The sequence below is a fragment of the Ranitomeya imitator genome, chromosome 8, assembly GCF_032444005.1.
Source record: "Ranitomeya imitator isolate aRanImi1 chromosome 8, aRanImi1.pri, whole genome shotgun sequence".
NCBI classification, from domain to species: Eukaryota; Metazoa; Chordata; class Amphibia; order Anura; family Dendrobatidae; genus Ranitomeya; species Ranitomeya imitator.
In genome coordinates, this window is record NC_091289.1 from 1,570,628 (window position 1) to 1,586,255 (window position 15,628).

General features: G+C 49.2%; 1 protein-coding gene across 2 annotated transcripts in view; it reads left to right on the forward strand.

Annotated features, from left to right (window-relative positions):
- APEH (acylaminoacyl-peptide hydrolase) overlaps positions 1-15,628 on the forward strand; it is a 55,955-nt gene that overhangs the window by 15,286 nt on the left and 25,041 nt on the right. For both annotated transcript variants that reach the window (XM_069735967.1, XM_069735969.1), the window contains 2 exons: positions 11,365-11,405; positions 14,947-15,068. In XM_069735967.1, coding sequence (XP_069592068.1) covers positions 11,365-11,405; positions 14,947-15,068 — 163 coding nt within the window. The remainder of the gene's footprint in view (positions 1-11,364; positions 11,406-14,946; positions 15,069-15,628) is intronic.

The following is a 15,628-nucleotide window of genomic DNA, read 5'->3' on the forward strand; positions in this document are numbered from 1 at the left end:
GATAAGGAACATAAATTTCATACTTTGGATGTTAAAAGATGTCTTCTTAAATATATTTCAGCTACAAACGCTTGAAAAAAAGATAATTCCCTATTTATATCCTTCCGGGGAGTTAGAAATGGACTTAAAGTATCTGAAAACACACCAGCTAGATGGATCAGGGAGGCAATATATCTGGCTTATACAGCAGGTGGCATGGAGATCCCAGAAGGTGTTAAAGCTCATTCCACTCGAGCCATGGCCACATCCTGGGCAGAGAGATCAGAAGTGTCGATTGAACACCTTTGTAAGGCGGCCACATGGTCTTCTCCATCTACTTTCTTTAAACACTATATAGACTAGATCTTGGTAGCTCCTCTGATCTCACGTTTGGGAGAAGGGTGCTTGAAGCAGTTGTCCCTCCCTAGTCCTTTATACTTCTCTGAAAGTCTCTCTTGGTGCTGTCATGGCGACTGAATAAATACGTAAGCTACTTACCGGTAGCAGTGGTTTTCAGGAGCCCATGACCGCACCCTTTTATTCCCTACCCTATTTTCTCGTATGGGTTAACACCTTCTTTTCCTTTAAGTGCTAAGTTTACTCACATGGTGAATTGTACCATATATTAAGTTGATTTTATGCCACTAGCCTAGGAGGCCATCTCATGCTCTGTAAACCAACCGATGCGGAAGAGAGGTGCCGCCCTTTTATGTCTGTAGGTTTCCTGTCCCTGAAGGGCGGATCCCCTCTCTCGTGGTGCTGTCATGGGCTCCTGAAAAACACTGCTACCGGTAAGTTGCTTCATTTTTTTTCTGCAAGGCCTGGACATAGGCTGTTATAGAAATGTGTTGCATTTGTAGCACCTGTGGGAAGTACAGATCAGTCTTTGGTGCACTACCAAACAGGACTTCAAAAGGACACAAGCCTGTCTTCCCATTTAGAGTTTGTGTGACCGAAAAGAGTGCAAGAGGCAAGCACTCTACCCCGCTCTTTCCTGTGTCTGCCGTGACCTTTGCATTTTCAGTTTAAAGGTCCCGTTTAGTCTCTCCACTTTCCCACTACTTTGTGGTCTATATGGTGCATGATATGCTTGCTGTACTCCCAGGACCTGCATGACTTCCCTCATTATTTCTCCTGTGAAGTGTGTCCCTATCACTCTCTATGGTTTCTGGGACACCATACCTGCAGATCAGTTCTTTCATCAGTTTGTCTGCAGTCGTTTTAGCATTTGCACATTTTACCGGATAGGCTTCCAGCCAACCAGAGAAGAGATCTACACATACTAGGACGTCTTCATACACTCCTACCTTGGGTAGCTGTATGTAGTCAGTCTGCAGTCTCTGAAACGGGTAGAGAGGCCTGGGTGTCGCTTTCTTAGGGATTTTTATTATTTTTCTTGGGTTGTGCTGTGCACAGATGAGGCATGACTGTACGAGTTTCGCGGCTGCGTAACTGAAACCAGGAGCGATCCAGAAGGCATCTACCATGGCACACATGTGACATTTTGAGGTGTGAGTGGGGCCATGTGTTGCTTGCGCCATAATTAGGAACAGGGACCTTGGTATATACAATTTACCCTTATTCTCCCATACTCCTTCTGAGTTTAGCTCAGCTCCCACTCTCTCCTAGTAGGAGTGGTAGGTAGTGAGCTTTAAGGTACTGTCACACTAGACGATATCGCTAGCGATCCGTGACGTTGCAGCGTCCTCGCTAGCGATATCGTCCAGTGTGACAGGCAGCAGCGATCAGGCCCCTGCTGTGCTGTCGTTGGTCGGGGAAGAAAGTCCAGAACTTATTTCGTTGCTGGACTCCCCGTAGACATCGCTGAATCGGCGTGTGTGACACCGATTCAGCGATGTCTTCACTGGTAACCAGGGTAAACATCGGGTAACTAAGCGCAGGGCCGCGCTTAGTAACCCGATGTTTACCCTGGTTACCAGCGTAAAAAAACAAACAGTACATACTTACATTCAGCTGTCTGTCCCTTGCCGTCTGGTTCCTGCACTGACTGCTGGCCGTAAAGTGAAAGCAGAGCACAGCCACAGCGGTGAGTCACCGCTGTGTGACTCACCGCTGTGCTTTCACTTTCACTTTACGGCCAGCAGTCAGTGCAGGAACCAGACGGCAAGGGACAGACAGCTGAATGTAAGTATGTACTGTTTGGTTTTTTACGCTGGTAACCAGGGTAAACATCGGGTTACTAAGCGCGGCCCTGCGATGTTTACCCTGGTTACCGGGGACCTCGGGATCGTTGGTCGCTGGAGAGCTGTCTGTGTGACAGCTCTCCAGCGACCAAACAGCGACGCTGCAGCGATCCGGATCGTTGTCGGTATCGCTGCAGCGTCGCTAAGTGTGACGGTACCTTTAGTCTTTTGTATTCCAAGGTGTCCGGCCAAAGGAATTTCATGGGCAATCCTCAATAATTGTTCCCTAAATGGATAAGGGACGATCAGCCGCTGTTAATAGTCCCAAGACTCTGTAGTATCCGTGGGGATAGTCTCTGTATACAGTCTGCCCTGGTCCCAGTATACTCTCTCTTTGTCAGGAGCAGCAGGGGGTCGGTCTGCAAGACATCTGAGCTCCTCCAGACTGACATCTGTCTGCAGGGCCTCCTGGAAGCTCTGACGGTCAGCCTGCAGGCCCTGGCCTAGTGTGACTGCCAGGCCCTGGTCTGAAGCTGAGTCTTCAGTGTCTGTTATCAGGGACCTTGGTGGGTCTGCCATGTATGGAGGCTCCGGGACCACAGTATGGGCCTCCTGGAAGCTCTGACTGTCAGCCTGCAGGCCCTGGCCTAGTGTGACTGCCAGGCCCTGGTCTGAAGCTGAGTCTTCAGTGTCTGTTATCAGGGACCTTGGGGGGTCTGCCATGTATGGAGGCTGCGGGACCACAGTATGGGCCTCCTGTCCTGGCAGTTCTGTCTGAGACTCATCCTCTAATCTCTGGGCCTGAGTCTGAGCTGCAGCCTGACTTCGGGTCACAGCTGCCACATATGTACAGTCCTGTGCATTGGGACATTTTCCCTCCTCGCACGGGATCTCAGGTGGGTCACTTGCTTCCACCTTCTCTGCATCATTTACTTGCAAGGGAGGAACGTATTGGGACACCATCCTCCCTAGGTCCGTGCCTAGCATCACATTTTTGGGAATAGCCTCTGATACTCCCACTTCTCTCAGTCCCTTCCCTGCTCCCCAGTCCAGGTACACATGGGCACGGCCGGGCTGACCCCTCCAATCCCGGTTATAGACAGTCTTTCCTGGTATGATATCGGCAGGGGTTATCATGGCTGGATGCACCAGAGTCACCTCTGCCCCAGTGTCTGAGACCAATGGTGACTTTATTGCCAACAGCGACAGATTAACAGTTCTCATTAGCCCTCGCATCAGAGCCGGCTACAAAGAGGACAGACGGTGTGGGCACAGACGGCTTTGTGGTGGTAGTTGGGCGTTTCTCCCTATCAGGGCAGACAGCGCTAACATGTCCCTCTTTGTTGCAGGAGAAGCACGGGCGTGCATCGCCTAGAGAATGTCTATTTCCCGGGGCCCCATAGAAGGTGGGCTTGGATAGCACTGGTGATCGGCCGGCAGAGGGAGAAGGGTCCCCGTTTGGCTTACCTCCCCTCCAGATGAATCCCGATGGCTTCCGCACCTCAGGCATCCTGTTAGCCACATAGCAGTCCGCAATCCTTGCAGCCTGATCCGCAGTTTGTGGCTCCCGATCACACACAAATTGTCGTACATCCGTGGGGCATATGTGAAGAAATTGATCCTTCACCATAAGATCCGTTAAGTCCTCAAAACTGTTAACAGAAAGTCCCCTAATCCATTGGTGGAACATGGTCCTCAAGGTGCTCACAACATCTGCATAGCTGTCAGTGGATCCACGTTGTAGGTTCCGGAACTTTCTGCAATACACTTCTGGTGTTAGGTTGTATTTCCTGATCAGGGCCTCTTTTATGCCCTCATAGTTCCCATCTGGCTCTGGTGGGAGGCTAGCAAAAAGTTCCAGGGCTTTACCTCTCAATCCTGGGGTTAGATACTGTGCCCACTGCTCACGGGGTAGATGGTACTGCCTGCAGGTTTTTTTTAAACCCCCGAAGGAAAGTATCTAAGTCCATATCCTTCTCCATCACAGGGAAGTTTTCCAGACGTGGTCTCCTCAGATTTATAAACCTGGGAGGGGGTTAGCTGAGGACTGATACCCCTCTCTATTTGAGTCATCTGAAGCTGGAAAGCTCTGTCCTCCCGGCGTTCTGCAGCCATTCTCTCAGCCTGGCGTTCTGCAGCCTGTCGGTGCTGTAGAATAAGCTGCATGCGCAGTGTCACGGATCCCACTGTGCTGCCACCAATTTGTCGCGTATCCGCTCTCAGCGCGTGACTTAGGTTAACCCTTGCAGGCGCAACCCCATCTCCCCTCTCTGTCCAGCATTCGACCTCTGTCCTATGCTGCAATGGGAGCATATATCACACCCCGACCCAGGCCACACACCCGCTCGTACACGCTGCCACCACTCACCGAATACACGGGCGATGAGTCCCGGAAATATTACTACTACTGTCTGCCAATCATAAGGCTATGGATTCTTTAGAGCATGCAAGGTTCAGACTTATTAAAGTTTTAAGCTTTAATAGAAAAGGTACAGTGCTTACAATAAAAAGGGTATAATAATATGGTAATAAAAAGTGACATACAAATATGCAAAACAGTTATAAATATAAATGGGAGAAAACTTACAGAAAATATCGAACTTTGCAGTCTGGTTCTCTGTCCCTGGGGGAGGGAGAAATATGGAATGGCTCACATCAGCTTCCAGGTTGCCCCCACATGTGAACAACTTTCTTTGTGTGTAGGCGTAATTTAGTGCAGGGGTGTCAAACTGAATTCCTCAAGGGCTGCAAACAGGTCATGTTTTCAGGATTTCCTTGTACTGCACAGGTGATAATTTAATCACATCCACACATCATGATTACAGCACCTTGTGCAATGCTAAGGAAATCTGGAAAACACGCATGGTTTGCGGCCCTCGAGGAATGCAGTTTGACACCCCTGATTTAGAGAGTCAACCTGGAGGTCAAATTTCTAGACCAGCCTCTCATGTTAATATAATTGCTGGTTTGTGACTGGACCATAGCCACGCCACCAAATAATGTATTATTTCCTCTGAAACTCTGTAACGTTTCTCATAGATAGTATCCGGCTGTAGTTGACATCTCTCTTCAAAAGAGCCAGAAGGTGTGAAACATTTCCCCTTCTTCCTGGTTCTTAGCAAGGCCCCCTAGCGAGATTGGAGACAGTAGACTGCCTTCTCAGGATAACATATGCTGTGACCTCCTGTGAGAGCTGCAGTCTCAGGACAGATGTTACATTACTGCTAGTCACACATTCATACCTGTTGCGAATTCCGTTCTTGGTTGTAAGTAGTATTTTTGTGAGTTCTGCTCTTGGGCTCCCTCCTGTGGTCTTTAGTGGTATTGCTGCTTCTTGGATTTAGCTTCTCAGCTGTTTCCTTTGATTGTCTTTTGGGCTCGGCTATATTAGTCTGGCCTTAGCCCTCAATCAATGCCAGTTGTCAATTGTCTCTGCCTGGAGTCATTGCTCTTTGGATTTTCCTGACACTCTGACCAAGTTCTGCAAAGCGAAGTCCTTCCATGTCCTTTGCAGTTCACTTATTGTGGACTTGTTGTTTTGTACTGTCTTGTTTTTTGCTCATTTGTCCAGTTTATCAGTATTGATCTTTTTAGCTAAACTGGAAGCTCTGGGCAGCAGAGTTTGCCCTCCACACCTTTAGTCAGGTGTGGAGATTTTTGCATTTCTCTGCGGTGGACTTTTTCCAGTTTTTTCTACTGACCGCACAGAGCTCTTTCCTGTACTTTCCATCTTGTTTCATACTACGTATGTCATTTCCTTCTCCTCTCACAGTCATTACATGTGGGGGGCTAATCTTTCCTTTGGGGATCTTCTCTGAGGCAAGAGTTTTCCTGCTTCTATCTTTAGGGGTAGTTAGCTCTTAGGCTGTGACGAGTTGCCTAGGGAGCGTTAGGAGCAATCCACGGCTGCTTCTAGTGTTGTGTTGAGCTTAGGGACTGCGGTCAGTATAGATACCACCTGCTCAGAGCTAATCTCATGTCGCTCCATAATCACCAGACCATAACAGTACAACTGGCCAAAATTGAACTGAATGCCTCTCAAAAGAAGGAAAAGAAAAGGAGTTTTGAGTCATTTTTTTTCCTTTGGTTTGTTTTGTCTTTTTTTTTCTCCTCTTGATCTCTGGGTGATTCTGGATTTGGATGCAGGCATGGATGTTCAGGGGTTATTTTCTCATGTGGATCAGCTTGCTGCAAGAGTACAGAATATCCAAGATTTTGTTGTTCAGACTCCGGCCTTAGAGCCTAGAATTCCTACTCCGGATTTGTTTTACGGGGATAGATCTAAGTTTCTGAACTTTAAAAATAATTGCAAATTGTTTTTTGCTCTGAAACCCCGTTCCTCTGGTGATCCCATTCAGCAAGTAAAGATAGTTATTTCTCTGCTGCGTGGCGACCCTCAGGACTGGGCATTCTCTCTTGAGTCAGGGAATCCGGCATTGCTTAATGTAGATGCATTTTTTCAATCGCTCGGATTATTGTATGACGAACCTAATTCTGTAGAGCATGCTGAGAAGACACTGTTGGCCCTGTGTCAAGGTCAGGAAGCGGCAGAATTATACTGACAGAAATTTAGAAAATGGTCTGTGCTCACTAGATGGAATGAGGAAGCTCTGGCAGCCATTTTCAGGAAGGGTCTTTCTGAAGCCCTTAAAGATGTTATGGTGGGGTTTCCCACGCCTGTTGGGTTGAGCGATTCTATGTCTCTGGCCATTCAGATTGATCGACGCCTGCGTGAACGCAGGGTGGTACACCATATGGCAGTGTCCTGTGGGCAGAGTCCTGAGTCCATGCAGTGTGATAGGATTTTGACTAGAGCGGAACAGAGGGGATACAGACGTCAGAATGGGCTGTGTTTTTACTGTGGTGATTCGGCTCATGTTATCTCTGATTGCCCTAAGCGTATTAAGAGGGTCGCTAGATCTGTTACCATCAGTACTATACAGCCTAAGTTTCTCCTGTCTGTGACCCTGATTTGCTCATTGTCGTCCTTTTCTGTCATGGCATTTGTGGATTCGGGCGCTGCTCTGAACTTAATGGACTTAGAATTCGCCAGGCGCTGTGGTTTTTCCTTGCAGCCTTTGCAGAGTCCCGTACCCTTGAGGGGTATTGATGCTACACCATTGGCCAAGAATAAACCTCAGTACTGGACACAGATGACTATGTACATGGCTCCTGCACATCAGGAATATTGCCGTTTTCTGGTGTTACATAATTTACATGATGTTGTACTGGGTTTTCCATGGTTACAGGAACATAATCCGGTGCTGGATTGGAAATCAATGTCTGTGACTAGTTGGGGTTGTCAAGGGGTACATAGTGACGTTCCTTTGATGTCAATTTCCTCTTCCCCCTCTTCTGAGGTCCCTGAATTTTTGTCAGATTTCCAGGATGTATTCGATGAGCCCAAGTCCAGTTCCCTTCCTCCACATAGGGACTGTGATTGTGCTATTGACTTGATTCCTGGTTGTAAGTTCCCTAAGGGCCAACTTTTCAATCTGTCTGTGCCAGAGCATGCCGCCATGCGGAGCTATATTAAGGAATCTTTGGAGAAGGGGCATATTCGGCCCTCTTCGTCACCATTGGGAGCGGGATTTTTTTTTGTTGCCAAGAAGGATGGCTCCTTAAGACCCTGTATTGATTATCGCCTTCTTAATAAAATCACGGTCAAATTCCAATACCCTTTACCTTTGCTCTCTGACTTATTTGCTCAGATTAAGGGGGCTAGTTGGTTTACTAAGATTGACCCCCGAGGGGCATATAATCTTGTTCGTATTAAACAGGGTGACGAATGGAAAACTGCATTTAATACGCCCGAAGGCCATTTTGAATACCTGGTGATGCCATTTGGGCTTTCTAATGCTCCTTCTGTGTTTCAGTCCTTTATGCATGATATTTTCCGCAATTACCTTGATAAATTCATGGTTGTATATTTGGATGATATTTTGATTTTTTCCGATGATTGGGAGTCTCATGTGAAGCAGGTCAGGATGGTATTCCAGATCCTTCGTGATAATGCTCTATTTGTGAAGGGGTCTAAGTGCCTATTTGGAGTTCAGAAGGTCTCTTTTTTGGGTTTTATTTTTTCCCCTTCGTCTATAGAAATGGATCCTGTTAAGGTCCAAGCCATTCATGACTGGATTCAACCCACATCTGTGAAGAGCCTTCAGAAATTTTTGGGCTTTGCTAATTTTTATCGCCGTTTCATTGCTAACTTCTCCAGTGTGGTTAAACCTCTGACCGATTTGACGAAGAAAAGCGCTGATGTGACTAATTGGTCCTCTGAGGCTGTTGAGGCCTTTCAGGAGCTTAAACGCCGATTTACTTCTGCCCCTGTGTTGCGTCAGCCGGATGTTTCTCTTCCTTTTCAGGTTGAGGTCGACGCTTCTGAGATTGGGGCAGGGGCCGTTTTGTCTCAGAGGGAGTCTGATGGTTCTTTGATGAAACCGTGTGCTTTTTTTGTTCCAGAAAGTTTTCGCCTGCGGAACGCAATTATGATGTCGGCAATCGGGAGTTGTTGGCTATGAAGTGGGCGTTTGAGGAGTGGCGACATTGGCTTGAGGGAGCTAAACACCGCGTTGTGGTCCTGACCGATCATAAGAATCTGATTTACCTCGAGTCGGCCAAGCGGCTGAATCCTAGACAGGCTCGTTGGTCCCTGTTTTTCTCCCGTTTTGATTTTGTGGTCTCGTATCTCCCAGGATCTAAGAATGTTAAGGCGGATGCCCTCTCTAGGAGTTTTTTGCCTGATTCTCCTGGAGTCCTTGAGCCGGTTGGCATTCTTAGGGAAGGGGTGATTCTGTCTGCCATCTCCCCTGATTTGCGGCGGGTGCTTCGGGAATTTCAGGCTGATAGGCCTGACTGCTGTCCAGTGGGGAAGCTGTTTGTTCCTGATAGATGGACAAGTAAGGTAATTTCTGAGGTCCATTGTTCGGTGTTGGCTGGTCACCCTGGAATTTTTGGTACCAGAGATTTGGTGGCTAGGTCCTTTTGGTGGCCTTCCTTGTCGCAGGATGTGCGTGCTTTTGTGCAGTCCTGTGGGACCTGTGCCTGGGCCAAGCCTTGATGTTCCCGCGCTGTTCCCTGAGAGGCCCTGGACGCATATTTCCATGGATTTTATTTCGTATCTTCCTGTTTCCCAGAGGATGTCGGTTATCTGGGTTGTTTGTGACCGGTTCTCTAAAATGGTCCATTTGGTACCTTTGCCTAAGTTGCCTTCCTCCTCAGATTTGGTTCCATTGTTTTTTCAGCATGTGGTTCGTTTGCATGGCATTCCGGAGAATATTGTGTCTGATAGAGGTTCCCAGTTTGTTTCTAGGTTTTGGCGGGCCTTTTGTGCTAGGCTGGGCATTGATTTGTCTTTTTCTTCGGCGTTCCATCCTCAGACAAATTGCCAAACTGAGCGAACTAATCAGACCTTGGAGACCTATTTGAGATGCTTTGTGTCTGGATGATTGGGTGGCTTTTTTGCCGTTGGCCTAGTTTGCCCTTAATAATCGGGCCAGTTCGGCTACTTTGGTTTCGCCTTTCTTTTGTAATTTTGGTTTCCATCCTCGTTTTTCTTCAGGACAGGTTTAGCCTTCTGATTGTCCTGGTGTGGATTCTGTGGTGGACAGGCTGCAGCAGATTTGGACTCATGTGGTGGACAATTTGACGTTGTCCCAGGAAAGGGCTCAGCGTTTTGCTAACCGCCGTCGGTGTGTTGGTCCTCGGCTTCGTGTGGGGGATTTGGTTTGGTTGTCTTCTCGTCATGTTCCTTTGAAGGTTTCTTCCCCTAAGTTCAAGCCTCGGTTTATTGGTCCGTATAAGATTTCTGAGATTATCAATCCTGTGTCTTTTCGTTTGGCCCTTCCAGCCTCTTTTGCCATCCACAATGTTTTCCATAGATCTTTGTTGCGGAGATATGTGGTGCCCGTTGTTCCATCTGTTGATCCTCCTTCCCCGGTGTTGGTTGAGGGGGAGTTGGAATATGTGGTTGAGAAAATTTTGGATTTTCGTTTTTCAAGGCGGAAGCTTCAGTATCTTGTCAAGTGGAAGGGTTATGGCCAGGAGGATAATTCTTGGGTTGTTGCCTCCGATGTTCATGCCGCCGAGTTGGTTCGTGCCTTTCATTTGGCTCGTCCTGATCGGCCTGGGGGCTCTGGTGAGGGTTCGGTGACCCCTCCTCAAGGGGGGGGGGGGGTACTGTTGTGAATTCCGCTCTTGGTTGTAAGTAGTATTTTTGTTAGTTCTGCTCTTGGGCTCCTCCTGTGGTCTTTAGTGGTATTGCTGCTTCTTGGATTTAGCTTCTCAGCTGTTTCCTTTGATTGTCTTTTGGGCTCGGCTATATTAGTCTGGCCTTAGCCCTCAATCAATGCCAGTTGTCAATTGTCTTTGCCTGGAGTCATTGCTCTTTGGATTGTCCTGACACTCTGACCAAGTTCTGCAAAGCTAAGTCCTTCCATGTCCTTTGCAGTTCACTTATTGTGGACTTGTTGTTTTGTACTGTCTTGTTTTTTGCTAATTTGTCCAGTTTATCACCTTTAGTTAGGTGTGGAGATTTTTGCATTCCTCTGCGTGGACTTTTTCTAGTTTTTTCTACTGACCGCACAGAGCTCTTTCCTGTACTTTCCTTTTTAGCTAGAAGTGGCCTCCTGTGCTAAATCTTGTTTCATACTACGTATGTCATTTCCTTCTCCTCTCACAGTCATTACTTGTGGGGGGCTAATCTATCCTTTGGGGATTTTCTCTGAGGCAAGATAGTTTTCCTGCTTCTATCTTTAGGGGTAGTTAGCTCTTAGGCTGTGACGAGATGCCTAGGCAGAGTTAGGAGCATTCCACGGCTACTTCTAGTGTTGTGTCGAGCTTAGGGTCTGCGGTCAGTATAGATACCACCTGCTCAGAGCTAGTCTCATGTCGCTCCATAATCACCAGACCATAACACATACCTATACATATTTCACTACACCCCCACAATCACATTACTACCCCCCGCAATCACATTACTACCCCTGCAATCACATTACTACCCCCAAAGCAATCACATTACTACCCCTGTAATCGCATTACTGCCCCCCGCAATCGCATTACTGCCCCCTGCAATCATATTACTGCCCCCTGCAATCATATTACTGCCCCCTGCAATCATATTGCTGCCCCCGCAATCACATTACTGCCCCCCCCCCGCAATCACAATACTGCACCCCCTTTCCCCCCCCCCCCCCCCCCCGTAATCACATTACTAATCCTAGATCTCTGCTTTTAGGTCCGCCTTGTTCTTCGTGGACCTGACTGGAGGAAAATGTGGTGAGGACCGACCTCAAATTGGAACGGCCACCCAACCACTTCACCCCTGCCCCCAGTGTGCGAGGAGTCACATGACTAAATGTACATGGTGTGACCGGTTCACTGGTGTCGTACATGAGGGGAGACGTGTCACAAAGGTTGCTTTCCTGTGTGATGTGAAAGCCATAAGTGTTTCCTCCAGCACGATATGTGCTGAGACCAATCCATTACTATATGGGCCTTGCTTTCATGGTGGGTAGGTCAGAGACGGGTGGGACGCCTGCCCACCATATCTCCACCTCCAGGCTGTGGCTGCAGGGAGTTAAATGTCCAGCCAATGTTTTTCCTCTGTGTGTGTGTGTGGAGCAAAGCAAGCCTCCTGACTGCTCGCTCCTGCGAGAGCCGCCGTGTGTTATCGCAGAGGACCTGGGGAGAGAGCCGCCGTGTGTTATCCCAGAGGACCTGGGCAGAGAGGTGCCGTGTGTTGTCCCGGAGGACCTGGGCAGAGAGCTGCCGTGTGTTATCCCAGAGGACCTGGGCAGAGAGCCGCCGTGTGTTATCCCGGAGGACCTGGGCAGAGAGCTGCCGTGTGTTATCCCAGAGGACCTGGGGAGAGAGCTGCCGTGTGTTATCCCAGAGGACCTGGACAGAGAGCTGCCGTGTGTTATCCCAGAGGACCTGGACAGAGAGCTGCCGTGTGTTATCCCAGAGGACCTGGGCAGAGAGCTGCCGTGTGTTATCCCAGAGGACCTGGGCAGAGAGCTGCCGTGTGTTATCCCAGAGGACCTGGGCAGAGAGCCGCCGTGTGTTATCCCGGAGGACCTGGGCAGAGAGCTGCCGTGTGTTATCCCAGAGGACCTGGGCAGAGAGCTGCCGTGTGTTATCCCAGAGGACCTGGGCAGAGAGCCGCCGTGTGTTATCCCGGAGGACCTGGGCAGAGAGCTGCCGTGTGTTATCCCAGAGGACCTGGGGAGAGAGCTGCCGTGTGTTATCCCAGAGGACCTGGGCAGAGAGCTGCCGTGTGTTATCCCGGAGGACCTGGGCAGAGAGCTGCCGTGTGTTATCCCAGAGGACCTGGACAGAGAGCTGCCGTGTGTTATCCCAGAGGACCTGGGCAGAGAGCTGCCGTGTGTTATCCCAGAGGACCTGGGGAGAGAGCTGCCGTGTGTTATCCCGGAGGACCTGGGCAGAGAGCTGCCGTGTGTTATCCCAGAGGACCTGGGCAGAGAGCTGCCGTGTGTTATCCCAGAGGACCTGGACAGAGAGGTGCCGTGTGTTATCCCACAGGACCTGGGGAGAGAGCCGCCGTGTGTTATCCCGGAGGACCTGGGCAGAGAGGTGCCGTGTGTTATCCCTGAGGACCTGGGCAGTGAGCTGCCGTGTGTTATCCCTGAGGACCTGGGCAGAGAGCTGCCGTGTGTTATCCCTGAGGACCTGGGCAGAGATCTGCCGTGTGTTATCCCAGAGGACCTGGGCAGAGAGGTGTCGTGTGTTATCCCAGAGGACCTGGGGAGAGAGGTGCCGTGTGTTATCCCAGAGGACCTGGACAGAGAGGTGCCGTGTGTTATCCCACAGGACCTGGGGAGAGAGCCGCCGTGTGTTATCCCGGAGGACCTGGGCAGAGAGGTGCCGTGTGTTATCCCTGAGGACCTGGGCAGTGAGCTGCCGTGTGTTATCCCTGAGGACCTGGGCAGAGAGCTGCCGTGTGTTATCCCTGAGGACCTGGGCAGAGATCTGCCGTGTGTTATCCCAGAGGACCTGGGCAGAGAGGTGCCGTGTGTTATCCCAGAGGACCTGGGGAGAGAGGTGCCGTGTGTTATCCCAGAGGACCTGGGCAGAGAGGTGCCGTGTGTTATCCCAGAGGACCTGGGGAGAGAGCTGCCGTGTGTTATCCCAGAGGACCTGGACAGAGAGCCGCCGTGTGTTATCCCAGAGGACCTGGGCAGGATGGTTTATTTTCATGGGAGCCAAACAGGATGTTTTCTGTTACCAGTTTTTTTTTGGGGGGGGGTTTATGAGGCAGTAAACCAACAAGAGAGTTTATCCCCACCTGTGCCTGAGTCTACAAGCCTATCAACCCCTCACAACACAGTGACTGCACCAGCAGAATAGTGAGTGCAGCTCTGGAGTATAATACAGGATGTAACTCAGGATCAGTAATGTATGTACACAGTGACTGCACCAGCAGAATAGTGAGTGCAGCTCTGGAGTATAATACAGGATGTAACTCAGGATCAGTAATGTATGTACACAGTGACTGCACCAGCAGAATAGTGAGTGCAGCTCTGGAGTATAATACAGGAGGTAACTCAGGATCAGTAATGTAATGTATGTACACAGTGACTGCACCAGCAGAATAGTGAGTGCAGCTCTGGAGTATAATACAGGAGGTAACTCAGGATCAGTAATGTAATGTATGCACACAGTGACTGCACCAGCAGAATAGTGAGTGCAGCTCTGGGGTATAATACAGGATATAACTCAGGATCAGTAATGTATGTACACAGTGACTGCACCAGCAGAATAGTGAGTGCAGCTCTGGAGTATAATACAGGAGGTAACTCAGGGTCAGTAATGTAATGTATGTACACAGTGACTGCACCAGCAGAATAGTGAGTGCAGCTCTGGGGTATAATACAGGAGGTAACTCAGGATCAGTAATGTATGTACACAGTGACTGCACCAGCAGAATAGTGAGTGCAGCTCTGGGGTATAATACAGGATGTAACTCAGGATCAGTAATGTAATGTATGTACACAGTGACTGCACCAGCAGAATAGTGAGTGCAGCTCTGGGGTATAATACAGGATGTAACTCAGGATCAGTAATGTAATGTATGTACACAGTGACTGCTCCAGCAGAATAGTGAGTGCAGCTCTGGGGTATAATACAGGATGTAACTCAGGATCAGTAATGTAATGTATGTACACAGTGACTGCACCAGCAGAATAGTGAGTGCAGCTCTGGGGTATAATACAGGATGTAACTCAGGATCAGTAATGTAATGTACGTACACAGTGACTGCACCAGCAGAATAGTGAGTGCAGCTCTGGGGTATAATACAGGATGTAACTCAGAATCAGTAATGTAATGTATGTACACAGTGACTGCACCAGCAGAATAGTGAGTGCAGCTCTGGAGTATAATACAGGATGTAACTCAGGACCAGTAATGTAATGTATGTACACAGTGACTGCACCAGCAGAATAGTGAGTGCAGCTCTGGAGTATAATACAGGAGGTAACTCAGGATCAGTAATGTAATGTATGTACATAGTGACTGCACCAGCAGAATAGTGAGTGCAGCTCTGGGGTATAATACAGGAGGTAACTCAGGATCAGTAATGTAATGTATGTACATAGTGACTGCACCAGCAGAATAGTGAGTGCAGCTCTGGGGTATAATACAGGAGGTAACTCAGGATCAGTAATGTAATGTATGTACACAGTGACTGCACCAGCAGAATAGTGAGTGCAGCTCTGAGGTATAATATTGGTTATCTGATATCTGTGCCTCATTATCTGAACTCCTTAAGGCTCCTGTTTCTGCTTCTGTTTTCCAGAGACTCTTTCGTGTGACTCTTCTGCCGTCTTCTCTCCTCGGCTCAGTCCTGATAAGTGTCGAGTTGTGTACCTGCAGTGCGCCGCTCTCGGCCCTCACCTCCAGTGCTGCCAGATGCTGATGGTTGGTGTCTCCTGTGTTCCTGATTTCATGTCTTGTGTTTTAGCTCATTGTGGGGTCGGAAGTTCCTCAGTCAGTAACGGTCTCTGTGCCCAGGAGGACACGGGAGGCGGCCGAGCATCAGAGTGACTGCTCTGGAGGCCGAACATCAGAGTGACTGCTCTGGAGGCCGAACATCAGAGTGACTGCTCTGGAGGCCGAACATCAGAGTGACTGCTCTGGAGGCCGAACTTAGTTCTGCTAATTGTTATTGATCCATATTATTATTATATTCTTGATTTAGGTCTAGAGCCGGGGCTGCCCCTCACTATAAGGCGGCCTGTATCCCGCGCTCTCTGCTGCCTCTCACTATAAGGTGGCCTGTATCCCGCGCTCTCTGCTGCCTCTCACTATAAGGCGGCCTGTATCCCGCGCTCTCTGCTGCCTCTCACTATAAGGCGGCCTGTATCCCGCTCTCTGCTGCCCCTCACTATAAGGCGGCCTGTATCCCGCGCTCTCTGCTGCCCCCCACTATAAGGCGGCCTGTATCCCGCGCGCTCTGCTGCCCCCCACTATAAGGCGGC